Raw genomic sequence first — 21417 nt, 5'->3', positions numbered from 1 at the left:
TCACACTTTATTAATAACACTTTCAAAATTATGAGCAACTGTCATCATTTTTACTTTGCTTCAGGTTTCTAAAAAAGATGTAAAAATAGGTATAAATATAGATTCCATTTATCATCTATTTTGGGTAGCATTTCATATAGAATTCCAGTTTTTTAATATACATGCATATAAATGGTATATATAATACACACACATATGTATATATATATCAGTCACATGTGCTGAGAAGGCAGATTGACATGAGGGACAACGAGTTTCACAGCATTTCCCCTTCTAATTTGATTTTATAATATATGAAAGGATATCCCCAAGGAAGACAGAGAGAGAATGCTATTACCACCCTTTGAGTATTTGGGCATGTTCGTTGCTTAATGCTGACACGGGCAGAATCAAGTTAATGCCGACAACTCCCTGGGAGCAGTAATTATTCATTACAATATATTTAACTGATCTGTGCTCATAGATGTAAAGATACTAAAGTAACAGTTTCGGAGGAAATCCTGTATTAAGTTTCTCAAAAAACCATGTCTCGGCTAATGGACTAGAAAACATTTTTATTACTTTAAAACTGCAGGATTTCTGGTGCCAGCCAAAATTGGAATAAGCTCACTGCAGCCTAACTCTCATCCTGCTTACAATTAAAAACTCGAGAAAAAACACAAAAAACAAATGCCTGAGGACTCAGAAGTAAACAAGAACAATGCGGACTGGGGAGGTGAGTCAAACTTGCAAATATGACCCACACAGTGGTGAGTTTCCCATTTTGTTTTATTTTATATTTCCTCTTTTCTCTTATAACTTTGACTTGAGAATGAATCCTAAGTTGTGGTACACAGTGAAGGCAAGAAGAGCCAAAAGTCCAACAGAAACCCTGCCTGGGAAATAAGGCCCCTGTGTTTTAAGAGTGTAGGGGAGGGCCAGGCCAGGTTGCCTAGTGGTTAAGTTTGGCATGCTCTGCTTTGGTGGCTCGGGTTCGATTCCTGGGAATGGACCTACACCATTTGTCTGTCAGTGGCCATGGTTTGGCGTGGCTCACATACAAAAAGAGGAGGGTTGGCAACACATGTTAGCTCAGGGTGAATCCTCCTCAGCCAAAAAAAAAAGAAAAAAAAAATGTGTGGGGGAAAACTGCTTTTTCTTTTTTTTTTTTTCCTGGTTTTTCCCCAAGAATGGACTCAATGTGTGTGTGTGTGTGATGTGTGTGTGTGTAATGACAGGTAGTACAGTGGCTGTGCTGTGGTGGCAGTGACACAAGCATTTAAGACTTTAAGCAGGTGTTACAACTGTTTCCTGAGGTAAAGGTGAAAATGCCTGAAATGAATGGAAATATAGAAGTTCTCAGAAGAGAAATGAAAACTACAAAAAAGACAAATGGAAATTTTAGAACTGAAAAATTCAACAGAAATTATTCAATATGAAGAATAGAGGGGAAAAAAGAAAAACAAAGGAATTTTAGAGATCTGTGGTACAATATAAAAAAGTTTAACACTGGAGTCCCAAAAGGAGAGAAGAAAGATTGGTGCAGAAAAAATATTAAAAGAAATAGCCAAAAATTTAATAAATTTAGTTTTAAAAAACCCATATATTTACAGAGCCAGGAAGTTCAGGGAACCTCAAACAGGATAAATTCAAATAAACCAAGTTCAGACACATCATTATCGACCTACAAAAAATCAAAGATAAAGAAAAAGATCTTGAAAGCAGCTAGAGAAAAACAACACGTTACATACATGCAAACAAGGATTGGAATTGTCATGGATTTCTCATCAGAAAGCGCAAAGAATAAAAAACAGTGGAACAATATCTTTAAAGTGCTGAAAGAAATGTCAATCCAGAATTCTCCATAAAGCAAGAATATCCTTCAGAAATGAGAGAGATGGAAAAAAACACCTTTCAGATGATAGAAAACTAAGAGAATTCATTGCCAGCAGGCCTTCTCTAAGAAATGCTAAAGGAAGTTCTTAATGCTGCAGGAAAATGTACCAGAGGAAAACCTAGAACTTCAGAAATGAAGATGAGCTCTGGACATGGTAGATACTTGGGAAATATAAAAGACTAGGTTTTTCCCTCTCCAATTCTTTAAAATATGTAAGATTATTGAAACAAAGATCAAAATTTTATCTGGTAGGGTTTTCAATATATGTAGATATAATATATACAATAATTATGACATAAATAGGGAAGGATAATGGGACCAACATGACTGTAAGGCTACATTTTACTTTACGTGATAAAATATTACTGCTAAATGGACTGTGAAATATTAGGCATATACATTCAAAACCCCAAAGCAACCACTAAAATACATTACAAATAGCCAAAATGCAAATCGATAAAATAAACAGAATACTAAAAATTATTCTGAATGACAGCTAGAGCTCAATCCACTACTAATAAAAAAAAATAAATTTGAAGAGTAGTCCTATTTCATTCCTCTATACTCAGGCAGTTTTCCATAAACCATTCCATACAACTGACACTAAGCTTTTCTAAATTGCTTCAATGGAAGTAGAAGTTACAGGTTTTACTTTACACATTTCAGTGTTTCACAGCCCTCCATTTCATGAAGATCCATACTCTGCTAAACTTTCATCATTAATCACCGTAAGTAAAATATTAAATGAGGAGAGGTGCCTGAGGGCAGAAACTGGGTCAGATTACTGTTTCCTCAGCATCTTGAACATGTCTGACGAATAGCTGCTGTTCAAATGGAATGAATGAGTATTCCCAAAGATTGTCTGAATGAAAGCACAATAGGGATAAGAGGTTCATTCTAAAATAATGCCAAGTTGATTGTACAAGACAGGAGGGTAAGTGTGATTTTAAAAACCATGTTGATTAATTTAAAGTAGTCAGCTTGAGATATTACACCATATTCCAATAATGCTCAAAGGATTTCTAGTATTTGCTTTCAGGGTCTTCACTGCAGTTTCCTGAATATGCCAAAGGAAACCAAATCTTCATAATTTAATGTTAAAAATATTTCCATCTTTCTAGATTCACCCATAGCCACGCTTTAACACTAAATAAAGTAAATGACCAAGTGGCTCTTACCATTTTTAGGACCCTAATGAATTAGAGCATCAAAGTTTCTGAGATAAGCAGGGCCTTAGAGGTTTCCCGTGTATGAATTCTTTTTTAACATTCTTACTGGTTCCTTTACTAATTAATGAGTTTAATAAAATCTTTGACATGTTTATCTTATTTTTATATAAGAATTAAGATTTTTTTTGAAAACTATCCTCTGAATAGGATGTCTTTTCAAAGAGAGAAACAAAAATCCTTTGTTTACTTTTTGTTATATATGATTTCCATACAAAGGAACATGAGCACATGTAATAATGGTTTATGACTTGCATAGACAACAGTAAACAACTACAAGTCACGTTGTACTAGAAATTTTTTTTCAATAAAATGTTTTTCTCCTCTCAAAAATACAATCCATTATCTCTATAACAACCTCAGGCGCATGTGAAATGATGAATTAAGGCAATCATTGAGATGCACACATATGCTAAAACTAGTATTGGTTGGCTGCCACTTGAATTACCTTACAGAAAAGGACTAATTTTAGTATCAAGACAAAAAGTATGAACACTGCAGAAGGACATAATATGTCACTTATTTCACTTTTAACTTATGATGCCTTTAACTTTTCCTTGATCTTTCTTAGAAAGTTAGCTTCATGGCAATGCCCCTTTTTCATCTCTCCAGTTAAGACATTGCAATGACTTCTCTGTCACTTTAGAATCCAGAAATGGAACTGGCCACCTCCAGCTTATTGCTCCTCATCCTCATGAATATTAACATTATAGCCATTCATATTTTACTCTTTTTCTTACTCACACATTTACTATTTCAGGGCTTCAAAAGAATCCTGGATATGGAACAGTGCTTTCCTCAGGACGGAAAAGTGCTACATGAAGTGTTTCTGCGTAAATAAATTGGTAATGGGACTTGAATAGTTCATTCAGGTGGACCAATTTAAAACAGAAGTCTCCCAGATCAGTTTTCAAAAAAATAACTTCATTAACATTTAATAAAATTTATGTATTTAAAACATTGAATAAACTAATTAGTGCTCCACTAGAAGATCAAAAGAAAAGTTGCATCTTTAAAAGAAGTCGAAATAATTTTTTTTTTTGGCGAGGAAAATTGGCCCTGAGCTAACATCGGTTGCTAATCTTCCTCCTTTTGCTTGAGTAAGATTATCCCTGAGCTAACATCTGTGACAATTTCCTCTGTTTTGTATGTGGGACACCATCACAGCATGGCTTGATGAGCAGTGTGTAGGTCTGTGCCCGGGATCTGAACTTGCAAACCCCAGGCCACCAAAGCGGAGAATGTGAACTTAACCACTAGGCCACTGGGCTGGCCCCAAAATACATTTTAATCTGATAAGGTAGTGGCTTACAAATGTCAACTCCCTGAGGACAAAGCAGTATAGTTTAAATATTTTTAGAAAGGTGAGTGTGCAGAGATGAATTCCAAATTACAGAAAGATAAAACTTTATACTAAAATTACCTATTTCAATAATAAGAGGGTAATGGATATACACACACAAAACAAGAGATTAGATATGATTTAAAAAACATAAAATGTGGGAGGAGGGGAGTGAAAAAGCAGAGCTTTAAGAAAGAGGTCAAGCTAAAGAGTCTATCGACTCAATATAGACTGTTATATACATAGAATATTATATAGGATCCTCACGGTAATCACAAATCAGAAACCTATAATAAGTAAGAAAATGAGTAAGACAAAAGAAATCAAAGATATTACTAAAGAAAGCCATCAAACCACAAGGGAAGAGAGCAAGAGAAAAAGAAAGGAAAAGAGAAGAACTACTAAAGCACCCAGAAAAAACAGTAACAAAATGGCAATAAACACATATTTATCAATAGCTACTTTAAATGTCAATGGACTAAATGCTCCAATCAAAAGGAATAGGGTGGCCAATTGGATGAAAAAACAAGAACCCATATATATGCTGCATACAAGAGACACACTTCAGACTTTAAGATACTCACAAGCCGAAAGTAAAAGGATGGAAAAAAATACACCATGCAAATAGCAAAGAAAAGAAAGCAGGGGTAGCAATACTTATATCAGACAAAATAGACTTTGAAACAAAAAGTGTAACAAGAGGCAAAGAAGGGCACTACATAATGATAAAGGGAACAATACAGCAAGAAGGTATAACACTTGTAAATATCTATGCACCCAACATAGGAGCACCTAAATATATAAAGCAATTATTAACAGACATAAAAGGAGAAATAGACAGTAACACAATAATAGTAGGAGACTTTAACACTCCACTTACACCAGTGGATCCAAACAGAAGATCAATAAGGAAACACTGGCCTTAAACGACGCGTTTGACCAGATAGACTTAGTGGATATATATGGAACATTCCATCTAAAAACCACAGAATACACATTCTTTTCAAATACACATGGAACATTCTCCAGGATGGATCACATATTAGCCCACAAAATGAGTCTCAATAAATTTAAGAAGATTGAAATAATACCATGCATCTTTTCTGACCACAAAGGTATGAAACTAGAAATCAACTACAGGAAGAAAACCAGAAAAGCCACAAAAATGTGGAGATTAAACAAAATGCTACTGAACAATGATTGGGTCAATGAAGAACTCAAAGGAGAAATCAAAAAATCCTGGAGACAAATGAAAATGAAAATATGACATGCCAAAATCTATGGGATACAGCAAAAGTTGTTTGGAAGTTTATAGCAATTCAGGTCTACCTCAACAAAGAAGAAAAATCCCAAATAAAGAATCTAACAGCGCATCTAAAGGTATTGGAAAAAGAAGATCAAAGCAAGACCAAAATCAGCAGAAAGAAGGGAATAATAAAAATCAGAGCAGAAATAAACAAAATAGAGACTAATGAAACAATAGAAAGAATTAATGAAACCAAGAGCTGGTTCTTTGAAAAGATAAACAAAATTGACAAACCCTTAGCTAGACTCACCAAGAAAAAAAAGAGAGAAGGCTCAAAGAAATAAAATCAGAAGAAGAGGAAAAATTACAATGGACACCTCAGACATACAAAAGATAATAAGAGAATACTATGAAAAGCTATACACCAACAAATTGGATAATCTAGCAGAAATGGATAAATTCTTAGAAACATAGAACCTTCCAAAACTGGACCAAGAAGAAGTAGAAAATTTGAATAGACCAATCACCAGTAAGGAGATCAAAACAGCAATCAAAACCTCCCAAAAAATAAAAGTCCAGGACCAGATGGCTTCCCTGGTGAAGTCTACCAAACATTCAAAGAAGACTTAATACCTATCCTTCTCAAACTCTTCCAAAAAATTGAAGAGGAGGGGAGGCTTCCTAACTCATTCTACGAAGCCAACATTATTCTGATATCAAAACCAGACGACGACAACACAAAAAAAGAAAATTACAGGCCAATATCACTGATGAACAGCGATGCAAAAATCCTCAACAGAATAATAGTAAATTGAATACAACACTACATTAAAAAGATCAAACATCATGATCAAGTGGGTTTCATTTCAGGGATGCAGTGAAGGTTCAACATTCACAAATCTATCAATGTGATACATCACATTAATAAAATGAATAATAAAAATCACATGATCATATCAATAGACGCAGAGAGAGCATTTGACAAGATACAACACCCATTTATGACAAAAACTCTAAATAAAATGGGTATAGAAGGAAAATACCTCAACATAATAAAGGCCATATATGACAAACCCCACAGCTAATATCATTCTCAATGGAGAAAAACTGAAAGCTATCCTGCTAAGAACAGGAACTAGACAAGGATGCCCACTGTCACGACTCTTATTTAACATAGTATTGGAAGTCCTAGCCAGAGCAATCAGGCAAGAAAAGAAATAAAAGGGATCCACATTGGAAAAGAAGAAGTGAAACTGTCACTCTTTGCATGATTTTATATATAGAAAACCAGAATGGCTATAATTAACAAGACAGGAAACAACAAGTGTTGGAGAGGATGTGGAGAGAAGGGAACCCTTGTAGACTGCTGGTGGGAGTGCAAACTGGTGCAGAATCCACTAAAAAACTTTTAGAAATAACAAATGAATACAGTCAAATTGCGGGATACAAAATCAACATACAAAAATTGGTTGCGTTTATATACACTAATAACGAAGTAGCAGAAAGAGAAATTAAGAATACAATCCCATTTACAATTGCAACAAAAAGAATAAAATACCTGGGAATAAACTTAACCAAAGAGGTGAAAGATCTGTACATGGAAAATTACAAAACATTGTTGAAGAAAACACAAAGAAATGGAAAGAGATTCTGTGCTCTTGGATTGGAAAATTAACATAGTCAAAATGTCCATACTTCCTAAAGCAATCTATAGATTCAACGCAATCCATATCAAAGTTCCAACAACATGTTTCACAGAAACAGAACAAAGAATCCTAAAATTTATATGGAACAACAAAAGACCCCAAATAGCCAAAGGAATTCTGAGGAAAGAGAACAAAGCTGGAGGTATCACACTCCCTGATTTCAAAATATACTACAAAGCCAGAGTAACCAAAACAGCATGGTACTGGCACAAAAACAGACACACAGATCAATGGGACAGAATCAAGAGCCCAGAAATAAACCCACACATTTATGGACAGCTAATATTCGACAAGGGAGCCAAGAACATACAATGGAGAAAGGAGAGTCTCTTATATAAATGGTGTTGGGAAAACTGGACAGCCACATGCAAAAGAATGAAGGTAGACCATTCCCTTACACCATGCACAAAAATCAACTCAAAATGGATGAAAGACTTGAATGTAAGACCCGAAACCATGAAACTTCTAGAAGAAAACATAAGCAGTACGCTCTTTGACATTGGTCTTAGCAGCATATTTTCAAGTACCATGTCTGACTGGGCAAGGGAAACAAACAAACAAAATGAACAAATAGGACTACATCAAACTAAAAAGCTTCTGCACAGCAAAGGAAACCATCAACAAAACGAAAAGACAACCTAACAATTGGGAGAAGATATGGCAAACCATATCTCAGATAAGGTGTTATTATCCAAAATATACAAAGAACTCATACAGCTCAACAACAAGAAAACCAACAAACCAATTAGGAAATGGACAAAATATTTGAACAGAGATTTCCCCAAAGAAGATATATGCATGGCCAACAGGCATAGCAAAAGATGCTCAACATCATTAGCTGTCAGGGAAATGCCAATCAAAACTACAATGAGCTATCACCTCAATCTGGTCAGAATGGCTATAATTAACAAGACAGGAAACAACAAGTGTTGGAGAGGATGTGGAGAGAAGGGAACCCTTGTAGACTGCTGGTGGGAGTGCAAACTGGTGCAGCCACTATGGAAAGCAGTATGCAGTATCCTCAGGAAATTAAGAATAGATCTACCATATGATTCCACTGCTGGGTATTTATCCAAAGAACTTGAAAACACAAATGCATAAAGATACATGCGCCCCTATGTTCACTGCAGCATTATTCACAACAGCCAAGACTTGGAAGCAACCTAGGTGCCCATCAAGGGACGAATGGATACAGAAGATGTGGTATATATACACAATGGAATACTACTCAGCCATAAGAAATGATGAAATCTGGCCATTTGTGACAACATGGATGGACCTTGAGGGTATTATGCTAAGTGAAATACGTCAGAGAGAGAAAGTCGTGTATCATATGATCTCACTCATAAGTAGAAGACAAAAACAATGACAAACAAACACATAGGAACGGAGACTGGATTGGTGGTTACCATAGGGGAAGGGGGGAGGGGGGAGGGCAAAAGGGGTGATTAGGCTCACATGCGAGGTGATGGAGTATAATTAGTTTTTGGGTGGTGAACATGATGTAATCTACACAGAATTCGAAATATATTACAATGTACATCTGAAAGCTATATAATGTTATAATCCAATGTTACTGCAATAAAACAAATAAATAAATATTTAAAAAAAAGAAAGTATGTAATCCTTTTTCCTTCCACATGTAATCCTCTATATTGAATCTGGCCCATTGCTTTCACTCTAAGTTTCATCTACTGAAATTAGGTTCCACATTGGTCTACAAAGAAGGATTTTTTATTAAACAAAAGTACTTTATTATTTCAATCTAGGAAATGATTATAATTCAAATACGCATCTTTCACATGAGCCCTGATAACTTTGCTGAACTTCATATCAATATTTCTTAATAGAGGCCACTGAAGCCACCCACGTATAAAGTGACTGCAGCCAAAAGAACTTAAAGAGGGGTTTGGAATTAAGATTTGTTCTCCCAATCCTGCACCTAGTTTTGGCCAATGCTAAGCAGACCCTGTAACAGTTATCAGGTATACAGCCATGAGTCCTTCAATCACATAACATCAACTACCTCAGCACCACTCCCATCTCCAGTGCTCCTAAAGTACCTATTTTATTGCAGGCACTGATAAATGAGAACATGTTTGGGGAAGGGAGGCAGTGGTTACTGGTAAATATTTAACTCTCAGAATAGGAGAGCTGGCTGATAGCATTTGCCAATATCTGTGGCGTAAATATTCACACTATGGCCAATTTAAACTACCAGTGGTTTAACAGCTGTCTTTCAAAGTTCTTAAAAATTTAACAGTTGGCTCTTGAGAGTCAGTGTGAGCCAGTTCCAGCACACCAATGGAGACAGGGCCAGCAGGCAGTCTAGGAGGTAACCCCAGGTTACTCCTCCTCAGCAACTGGCCAGTTACTCCTTTCTAAAGCACAAGACTTGCAGTATACCTCAGCAAGAGCCAAGGGCTCCTTTGATCCTACTTCCTTAGGCTAAATCCTGATCCTCACACCTGCCACCTACTCTCCAGGAGTCTGCTGTGTAAAATGGTTCTCCTTAATGCCAAGAATGAACCAGCCTGACTTCCAGATTGGACAAATTCTCCAAATGCCTCATTGCTGGCTTCCATCTGCTAGGTGGGATCACCTGATAGCAATTAAATGCCTGCATTATACCTGAGCTTGCTAGGGCCGGCTGCCAATGCCAAGTCTTAGATGACCCATCTATCCTCTGCAGTCTTTCTGGCCAAATCTCTAATTCTCCACTAACTCAGGGAAAAGGTCTCTATCCTTTGTTTGACCCTGTTTCCATTAGCCCTTGTTACTTAATAGCTAGTATGTCTTAAATCTGAACCCCTGATCACTTTCCTAGTCTCAGAAGAAGTTCAATAGAATTAGTATAATGGATGCTCTCTGGTTATAAGGAACGTATGGGTGGGGCAACAAGAGTCAGTTGGCCAATACCACTAATAAATGTGTTTGTTGTAGATGTATAAAAATCTTTACATCATCTTACTTTACTAATAAACCTTCTCAAATACATTTAGTATCATGCTCCTACAGCAAGATGATTAAATCAAAAGAATATCGAAACAAACTTCATTTTCTAAAGTTTTTATTTTTTTAATCTAAATTGCTAATGCATAAACCTGGAAAGTATACCTATGGGCCAATAATATGAAAAAAAGCTTTGCTTCCCAATCATTGGAAATTGTTAAGCATTTCTATTGTCCAGAAAGAGTCCCTGTTTCATTCAGCTCCTGAAAAAAAAAAATATTCAGAGGCACGGTAAAAATGCTAAGGCTAAACCTTGATACATTTCAAACATTTACTTAAACACGATTCAGCTGTGGGACATGAACTTTACATATTTACATATTCTATACAGAAAAGAAGGCTTGTCTGGTCTGCCAGCTGTTTTCTGTTTGACCAATCTTGAAACTTCGGGAATAACATTTAATATGTAGTAATAATTATTAGCATTCCAGTAAATTTGCTCTTACCTGTGCATTTGTAGTCAGAGGCGACCCCTTTAAGCACAGCATCAAAAATGGATATTTCCACTCGTTGCTTTCTGTGATGACAACTCAGAAGCAAAGAAGGTTGGGACACAATAAAGTACAAAAACGGTTCTAGCTGCAAGTCACCAGTTCCTCTTCGTCCAGGCTGCCGAACAATCGTTATACCAAGTGCTTGTCTAGCAGATGACCTTGTGGATGCATGAAGACTTTGAAGAGAGATGACCCCTAATTTTTTCCCTGAAGGAAAAGATACGCTACTGCTTAAGAGATCTTCTGCTGTTACCGTGGAAATACATGCCTGGCTGGGCTTAGCAACATCTGCATCAACTTCTGGGAGATTTAACGAACTCTTGCCTATTTTTTCGTTATCCTTCTGTTCTTGTGATTTCGACTTGGGCAAGGCTGTACAGGAATAGGTCATTAGTGAGATTCTACTTGCAGTAATAAATATGTCAAAAGGAATAAAATTCAGATTTTTTACAATTGATGATTGGCGTGAAGGACGGGCAATGCGATGCTGACTGGTACCACTGTGCTGCTCTATTTGCACTATTCTGATTTTAACGCTGTCACTGCCAATTCCACTATCTTGAGCACCACTGTACCGAGATGAGGTTTCAGCCATGCTTCCATCAAACGTATCCATTTTTTTCTGTTCTTGCTTAGAAATCTGTAAGGAAAAATTATAAAATATTTTAAACTAGTTACATTCCCAGTATTACTGTATAAATGATGTTATGCAAATATGTTAAAAATGGGTCTAGTATAACCTGTAACACGGTAATCATAAAAACAAAGTAGGTGCCCATTCAAGAAAATTATTCATATTAAAATGCCAAGGAAATACTTGAGAAAAAGCATCAAATGTGCATTTCTTTTTAAAATTTTTTTAAAGATTTTATTTTTACTTTTTTCTCCTAAAGCCCCCAGGTACATAGTTGCGTATTTTTAGTTGTGGGTCCTTCTAGTTGTGGTATGTGGGATGCCGCCTCAGCATGGCTTGATGAGTGGTGCCATGTCCGCGCCCAGGATTCAAACTGGTGAAACCCTGGGCCGCTGAAGCACAGTGCGCGAACTCAACCACTCAGCCACGGAGCTGACCCCTCAAATGTGCATTTCTATCTTTAAAATTACTTTTGAGTGTCCGACTTTCTTTGGACTAATACAAAGTAATGTATAATTTAAAAAATGCCTCTTTAAAGAATTATACTAATTAGCATTCTTTACAGTGATTTTCCAAGTAGTACAATAAACTGTTTCCAAATCATGATTACTATTAGTTGAAATTATATTTTAAGTAGGAGTAGTTTACATTGTTTACCTTTATCATTATAAAATTGATTTTCAGGTTTTGGATAGTAAGAAAGAGAAGGAAAACTCAGTAGTCCTAAATTATGAAGGACAAAGAAAAGTAATCTAAAATAATTGTATGCCATTCAAACTGATGTTTATTTTCCTCTACTACAATAGGTTTGAAACAACGGTAAATGTAAGTGATCAAGCAAAACATAAGTAATTAAAGTCCTTGAAGGTGGATTTTTCCTTTGTACACTAAAGGCTATTAGTTCTCAAAATTTCCCATCAATGACTCCCTATGTAGAGAACAAAGAACAACGTGGTAGCAGTGGAAGTTATGATCATTTTGGCAGCACAACTCCACAATCTCCAGTTTGATTCTTTGGTCTCCCCCTTTCTTAGGTCTCCTAACCATCAGTTTGCTATTTAAGACCTAGATCTTTCACTTGTTTTTTTCTTGAAGTAGTAACACAGATTCACTAAAGAAACCAAGGAAACTCTGAGAAAAAACCAAAATCCCCCCAACTCCCATCTTATCACCAAACATAATCAATGGTAATATTTTAGTGCATTTCCTTTTAGTCTTTTTTATCTACCTGCACATAGGTTCCCTCCGCCCTCACCCCTTTATGGTTATAATCATACTGTAGAGACAAATCTGTAACCCTTTTTACATACTAATATACTCTTCATAAATGTCATTTTAAAAAGATGTATAATATTTCATTTAGTGTGTTAGAAACAATTTTTTCAGCTATTTCCATATAATTGGACATTCAAATTTTTAATTTTTGCCAACAAACATCTATGACAAACATCTAATAATATTTCCTTAGGACAGGCTCCTAGAAGTGGAATTACTAGGTAAATGGTATGAAAAAGTTTAAGGTTATGGAAAATCTCCAACACCTTTCCAAAAATGCTACACTAATTTTATATTACCACCAGCAACGGAAAAATATTCCCCAAAGTACTAGGTATTGCTTATCATTTTTCAGGCTCTTCCTTAATTTGGTTGGTAAATATAGTATCATTTTCCCACATGCTACAAATTATTATAGGTTTCTTGTGAAAGTGTTAAAGGACTGTTAAATAATTCAAGACAATGATCTGTCATTAAAATTTTTCAAATAACATTTGTTAATTGATTTAAAGTTGTTGAGGAAGATACATTGTTGTTAGAAAAATCCATCATTAGCTATTTGAAACAAAAACAACTTGTCTGTGTTCTGTGAAGATACCACCTTTTTTAAAACACCTCTATCTATACTATACCACTTCCCTGCCTGGAGCACCCCTTCTGAGCTTGCTGTAGCTGGCAACCATTTAGCTATCTATCAAAACTCAGAACCATTTAGCTATCTATCAAAACTCAGAACAAACGAACTCTGAGAAGTGTTCTCTCACTCTTTTACTTCTTGGTGATCCTAGTACTTTACTCATACTTCTATTTTAGTATGTTTTATTTTCTATAAAATGTTTTGTGGTGGTAGTATCAGATAGTGTTAAAATAACCTATAGCCTTTGGAGTCAGACAGAGATGGGGTCAAGTCTAACACTTTCTAATTGTATCATTTTGGACAAATTAAACCTCTTGAAGGCTACATAATCTCACGTATAAAATACAGATAATAAATCCAACCTGAAAGGGTTAGTATGAGGATTCAATGAACTAATCTACCTAAAGAAGTCAGCACAGTGCCTGACATATAGTAAATACCCCAAAATGGGCAGCTGTTATGTGTGTCTCTTTTACCAGTTGAAGGGCTGCTGGAGGTACTGGGCCATATCATTTTGCTTCTGAGTATCACTAAAGAGTAGTGTAGTGCCTGCTACACTGAAGAGAAGTTCCATAAATGTTTGATGATATGTTAGTTTCTGATACAACATTAAACGAAAAAAATTGCTCTGCAGACTAGAAATACACGATTGCTAATGTGTAAATATACATGGACACAGACTTCCCCGTATACTGTACTCTTTAAGGTCTTTCGAGACACATGCATGGACTTTTTACTGATCTGCATCCTCCACCTTGGGGGCTTGATCACACTTCAAGCAATTCTCTCAGTCTCTGATGGGTTCTCATCCTCACATTGGGAACATTAATACCCAACCCACAGAGTTCCTGCAGCATCAAATTAGTTAACGTATTGAACACACACAGTAGGCACTCAACAAAGGGTAAGTTAAAGAAAGAAGTCACGTTCTCTGTGAAGACTTCTTCAACCCTTCCACATGGTGCTAGTCTTTCCAGCTTCTGTGCTTTTATAACAAACTAATATTATTATAGCATTTTCACACTGTGCTCTGTCTCAGAGATTGCGAGCAACTGAAGATTAAAAAAATAAGATACCACTGAGTATGTTTATTATTTGCCAAACATTGTTAGCACATTACACACATTTTCTTTACTAAGTGTGGCAGTCTTTTCAAGGGAGTACTGTTACCTCCATTTTATAGCTGAAGAAACTGAAGCTTGGAGAGATTAAACAACAGGTCCAAGGTCAGACAGCTAGTAGGCTATGGGTAAGAGGGAATGCCATTACTGTTCCTAGCACACATTATACCGCTTGTTATATAGTAGATTTCAATAACTGTGTGCTGACTGAATAAATGAATAAACATATTTAATTTAAAAATTCAGTAAAATAAATTAAGGCAATTATCAAAATGACAGTTTAATTTTAAAGCTTTCAGTTATTCCTATTATAAAAATTTCAAATATACCTCCAAATCTATTACCAACTAGGAATTATCAAGTAATATGTGAAAAAATAATAAAATCAAGTACAGAAGTAGTCTAGGATTTATTGCTCACATTTTGAGGCATTATAAACTAAATATCTGTATACAGCATAACTAAAAAAATCCTTTAGGTTGAGTTCAATGGCAAAGCTCAAATCAAGAACTCAACTAGTTTTATTCTCTCAATCAGTAGAGGCAACCACAATTAACTATATGAGACTATATTTTACACGCACGGAGCATTATATTTTCTTCTGATTTACATATTTGTATTTAAAATCTAGCCTCTCCTTCTTTGAAGTGAATTGTTTCCCCCTTTGGTGTTAATGTGACAAAACCAAATACCTGTAGGTAAAGATAAAGAGATTTAGTTGTCCAGCCCTATTCCTTGTTGAGAGTGACACATTAGACTCTAGTGAATGTCAAGTGGCCCAATTTTGAGATATAAATAACCAGCAGGGGCAGGATGGCAGCTATCAGCTCAGGTCATGTGGGTTACTGAACAGAAGTCAGATGGTAACTAATTCTAGTCACTACTGAGCAGAATGGAATTTGAATCAATGACCCAGAGATGAAAGACTCTGACCCTTACTGAAAGGAAAAACAAAACAAAACAACTTTCCCCACACTAGAAAACTAAATTCTAAAAATTGGGTTAAAAGCAAACATTTCCTCCACTTTTCTAAGCTTCCACACTATTCGTAGAACTGAAATAAATAAGCTGGTGATTTTTCAGACATATTAAAAACCCACTGGTTTGTCACCAGTCTACTGCAGATTCATCTATTATATTGAAGAGTATCTGGCCTGCTATTGAGAGAAGTTTTATAATTAATTATATGTGCTAAACTCTAAACTTGGGCATCAATTTACTATTCCTTTGTGGAAAGAAAAGTTCACAAAGTACAAACTCTGAAAATAACTTTTGCTTTATTACTGTCCAAGGGGACTAATCATTTAAGTTGTCAAAATAGCAGTGTCTGCTAGCTCTTAGTGACTGCAGAAGAAACGTGTATCTCTGGTCAGTGCTGTTACATCAGCTCTCCTACTCTTTACCTAACTCATTTAAAATGAACAATAAAAGTTTTCTTTAATTAGCTACTGGTGTGCATTAACATGATCATGATTAAACCATAAAAACCAACTGTACATTACTCTGGTCCCCTCTTCCATATGTTTTAAATTATTCTGTTTGAAAATGTACTTTGCGTCCCTTTTAAAAGTTTGACCTTCTCCTTTCAGAGAATTAAATGCATATTACTGTAGTGAAGAAGATAATGTTTCAGACCTCCAGGCATATATTAAACACACTGGCAGCACTTGAGACAAAATGCTTTACTTATTAGATACTTCCTATTCTAAACAGTGTCATCAAAGGCTAAAAACAAAATCCATATAAAAGCTGCACAATGCTTCCACACAGAACCTGTGCCAAAATCCCTGTACTTTCCAACTAATGAGGAAAGGATGTGTACTCTTAACATATGAATGTAAGATTTTCCAAGCATTCACTTTAGGAAACTGGGCTATTGATTCCATATGGGTTATGTTAAAAGAAACTGTATTGGTAAAATAACCTTTAAGATATCTGGCATGATAACTATAATTAAACAATATTCAAAAGACTAAAACAAAAGGGAATTTGGTTCCACAATGGCTAATTAAAATAAAATGAAAAAACACACCATGCCATCTATCAAGATAAATTGTTATTGTTTAAGACCTATTTAAATACTGTTAAAATATACTTTTAGATAAAATCTGAAAGAGCGGGAAAAATATTTGTGGCTTAAAAATGGATAGTTTGGTGAAGAAAAAAGTTTAGGACTCTGAAATTTTATGCAGAGATAACAGCTTTAAAGCCTTGAGCACAACCAGATGGTACGTAAATCAGAGGAATTCTACAGTTTCACTATCAATGAGTTTCAATATGAGAAGGTTTTCAATAGCTAGGAAAACATGTCAAGTTGATAGTTTACTTCTTAGATCATTTCAGCGCATTTTCCCATCCTTTCACAGCCATGTATGGCACAGATAGAGCCACCACGGAAAAGGCGCTGAAAGCCGTACTAGTAGCTAGGGAACTGTAGCTAATTCCTCCTTTGAATGTATCGAGATAGGTAAATTTACTAGCTCACCCTGGAGTCTGGTAAGAACCAAAGTATTTCAGGAGTTGTGGCTAAAACCACACTTGAATATGTGACAATACCAAAGATGCATTAAAATAATTTCAAATGACATTAATTAGACATCCTTCAGTAGCATTTTAGAATGGAGAAAGATAAACTTGATTGATTGAAACTTCTTGTTTGGCCATATCAACATTTTTATGAGTACATGAAAAAGTCATTCTCATTAATAAAAATGCTGCAAATAAATGGCTATTTAAATTTTAAAGAAAAATACGTGGAAACCAACCTCTTGAGAATTAGCAAGGGCTAAAACAAATACAATTTTTGTTTTGATGGCTGACAACAAAGGATAATTCAGCATTTATTCCAGTATGTTAATTCACATGATTTCTTTTAATTTCTCTGTCTTTTTAAGGAAACCTTAACTATACACCAAACATGAACATATCTGCATATTTTTCCATCCTCTTATCATAATTATGGTTATATAACAGCAACACTGAAGTAATATTTCCAATGTGCAACAGTTATACTGTAACCTTGACCAAAATATCTTCTGCCAATCATGAGATCCTTTTTCATATCTTATAAATTATGGAAAAGTGTGAAACCACAAAATCAAAGTGACAATCACATCTGTATATCACTGTGACATTTATTCTAATTTTTTACTGCTCTTGCAAAAATGTAGTAGTGTTTTCAAAGGACGTCTTCTCTATCTCACAAAATTAAATACAATAAAAAAATTGGCTACAGTATTTTAATGGTTTCACATATTGGAATTACAAAGGAGAATTTTTATAAATGAAAAAATTACATGCCTCATTGATTAAACATTTGCAAACATACTTGTCTAGCTGTATCTTTTATAAGTTTGGTTTTGGGGATGGGGTGTGGTGGTACTGCTGGGAGAGGGTGTTGTTTGCCTTTAGCAGAGACACATTCTACACTGGAAGCTTTACATAAATAGCAAATTGTTGTAACAACCAGAAACAATTTCAATAGATAATTTAATCAAGTAAACAAAAAAAGTATATTTTTAAGTCTCAAATATTCAGTGATTTCAGCATTACGCTTCATAAACTTTTATCATTTTATGCATGAATTACCACTGTCAGTGATCTGTTAGGTAAAACTTATCTAAGTACATTAAGTTAAATAAAAAACATCATAAAGAACAAATTGACTTCGATATGAAACATCTCCTTCAGTGTCAGCAATCCATTATTTTTTATTTAAAAAACGAACTTGAACAAGCACTGTATGCCTTTGGGTATTACAGATACAGACTGCTAGAAAACAAGGCCTTTTTATATTTTATTCTCTAAGCCAAATGTTATACAAGATCCCACACAATATAATTGTTCCCAGTTGGATGGCAAAAAAAGTTTTCACAAGACTGCAGTAATTATGCAAAAGAGCAGAACTAATGATACCCATCACTGCTTAACAGATAGAACGGTAAAGAGAACTATAGTTTCAAGTTTTCCCTTTCATGAAGTTACTTTCCGGCTCTTTGAAGTAACAGTGTGAGGCCACCACTGCCTGCTAAGTATCAGTTCAAATATTCACATTTCAAGAGCAGTGCTAACTGCAATAAAAGCAGCCTGGAGAGAGTTTAGGCAAGATTGTGTTTTACTGTAGTCCGTATTTGGTCTACTGTTCTCATTTGGGTGGCAAATTACAAAGAGAGACCAGTTCTAGTGCTAAACTGACTATTACACCTCGATCATTATCAGTGTATGTTTCAATATGAGAAACCAAACAAAAAGAATAATACACACCAACCTTCCCACACAAGTAAGTTCAGATCCTACTTACTGAGATTTTATCTGTAGTTTTGACCTTTAGACTTTTGTGTCTGTCTGTCCTTTGATACATATATGATTTCACAGCATAAGCTTATTTTCAAGGGTTTCTAAATTCATGGAAAAAAATTAGTTCCAGGCAAAACTTTGCATACAAGGTCTTAACTCAGAAACAGTTCTCATTCTTTCCCCCTTTCTTTTTCAACGTTGCTCATATATAAAATCGGAAGAGGTTGGTCATTTTTGTTCAAGGACACTAAATCTAATTGATTTATACTAACTTCCGAGTTTAAGTTTGACTTGTTAGCTTTTTTGTAATGAATTCAGTTTTAAAAAAATAAAACTTGACACACTCCAGGAACTTGGATCTTAATCAAAACAGATGCCTCTACATCAGAAACAACAACCTGCTTTGAAATGGCCATGATGTTCATTCTTAAAAAGTGGCTACTGTGTGTACAAGGTAACTACTCTTCATACTGATGAAATCCAAGGTTCATTCCACTGATGTCAATGTGGAAACCATTTTGTCTCATGGCTGCTTGAAGATTTTCAATAGGATTAAATCAGCTCCAAGTCCTCATTATAACAGGGTTTACAATTGTGTCTGAGTTGGAGTCTGTTTCTCATAGAATTTTACTAAGAGACTGACTTAGATTGGCTCCTTAGAGCTAGCCTGATTTTACTAGAAACAACTGTATCGCATCAGCCACTCTCATAAACTTGCCGTAAGATTGAATCAGCCCTGACCCTGAAGCAGATGAAAGTTTACCAAGGCTATGCATTCTCTGTAAGAGTCACAGAAAAATTTGCATTTAGTTTCTGCAGCAATGCAGAAGCAGAATATGCTGATTACTATTCCAGTGGGCCTTCGCGTTGCAACTATGAACCTGATATTCTGATAAGAAAACTACAGCTGAACTTGGAGAAATTTCTATCGATAAAAATACAAACAAATCCTTATTTGATTATTTTATTCCTCATATCACATATGTTCTTTTAAAGAGACTATGTAGGGTTTATGGAAATGAATCAAGAACACGCTTTAAAAACTAATTTTTCCCTAATATTCAGTGCAAGTTGAAAAATAATGAAAATGACTTAAGTATATCCATAATTATGCAGTAGCTGGTTTTCACTGGCAAACAGAATATACTTATTTAACAAAAACACTGAGCTGATTTTCATTATTATATATTTTATTTACTAAATCTAAACAAACCTGGTTCAGTTAACGGTAAATTCTCTTCAAAGTAAACCTGAATCTAAGCATTCTCTACTATGTATCTGATTTTATTGAAGTCCATCAAGACATTACAGAATAGAGGGTCATTTACAAACTTTTATTGACTACCCTTGAACTTCACGTGGAGATCAAATTCAAACTGAAATAAAGCTACATACTGATTCTCTGTGTGTCACATGTTATCAATACCTTAATGATGCAATGGGCTTGAAATGCAAAATGGTCAAGAAGTTAGCGAGAAACATTTGTTTCTGCCCTGCAGCCAATTCTTCTTCTCCATTAGAAGAACTTTGTTCTTCTCTACTACTCCATAAAAATAATCACTAGGCCAAAATGACCTTCCACACAAACTGCTTTGATCATGTCAACCCTCTCTCTTCAGTCCTTAGAAATTTGAAGTATTCTCTAAATCAGGTAAATATCTCTAATAGCAGCTCTGGTCAGCTAGCCCTACAACTTCAGTAAATTTTCATGTGCTGATATGCCCCAAATAATTCTTGCTGGTCTAAGAAAGCAACTTTCTGAGTATTAATGAAGGTAATCCAACCTATACCTTAAGAATATTCTTGGTCACATAGGACTGCTCGAATAAAAGTTTAAGTCAGAAAGAAAATGTAGATTAGCTCCTCCTAAATATCAAGCATCATCTCTACAAACATTAAAATAGTAACCACGTCTGAAAACTCCTGAGAAGACTTTCTCAAAAAGCTATGAATGAGAAAATAAATTTTAATCATAGCTGGTATGTGATTACTAGCTGATCTTATCAGAACGTCTCTTGTTAACACTAAATTTTAGAAGATCACATTCACAAGTGTCATCAAATTAGCATTATTAAAGAGAAGAGTTCTTACCCTTTAAAACTTACATCTCTCTAAACTAAATAAGGAGTAAAGTTTCATTTTTTAAATGATATTATTTTTAAGGTAACATTTTCAGTCAAGTATGGTTAATGTTTGGACTTTAGCTATAATAATTTTATTGGGATAAAATATTTCTTAAGCTTCTTAAAGACAGAGCCAATGTCAAAATTGCTGAGCAAAATATGGAATAAAATTTTATTTCACATTATCCATTCATACAACAAATTCTTACTGAGCATCTACTATGTTCTAGGCACTCGCTGGAGATATAGCAGAAACAAAGCCTTTGCCTTCATGGAATTTACATTCTAGTGGGGAAGTCACACGGTAATTTTTGTTTGTTTGTTTTTGGTGAGGAAGAATGGCCCTGAGCTAACAGCTGTTGCCAATCTTCCTCTTTTTTTTTTTCTCCCTAAAGCCCCAGAACATAGTTCTATATCCTAGTTGTAAGT

The 21417-nt window shown here is 35.1% G+C and overlaps 1 protein-coding gene across 18 annotated transcripts in view; it reads right to left on the bottom strand.

Moving 5' to 3' along the window:
* VPS13B (vacuolar protein sorting 13 homolog B) overlaps positions 1 to 21417 on the bottom strand; it is a 777317-nt gene that overhangs the window by 197684 nt on the left and 558216 nt on the right. For all 18 annotated transcript variants that reach the window (XR_011543460.1, XR_011543461.1, XR_011543462.1 and 15 more), the window contains one exon: positions 10855 to 11542. Coding sequence is in view for 14 of the 18 variants with exons in the window: in XM_070631834.1 (XP_070487935.1) it covers positions 10855 to 11542 (688 nt within the window). In the remaining 4 variants the exon portion in view is untranslated. The remainder of the gene's footprint in view (positions 1 to 10854; positions 11543 to 21417) is intronic.

This window comes from Equus przewalskii, chromosome 8 (assembly GCF_037783145.1).
Source record: "Equus przewalskii isolate Varuska chromosome 8, EquPr2, whole genome shotgun sequence".
Lineage (NCBI taxonomy): Eukaryota > Metazoa > Chordata > Mammalia > Perissodactyla > Equidae > Equus > Equus przewalskii.
Note: the sequence above shows the minus strand (reverse complement) of the source record. Positions and strands in the feature narration are given on the sequence as shown.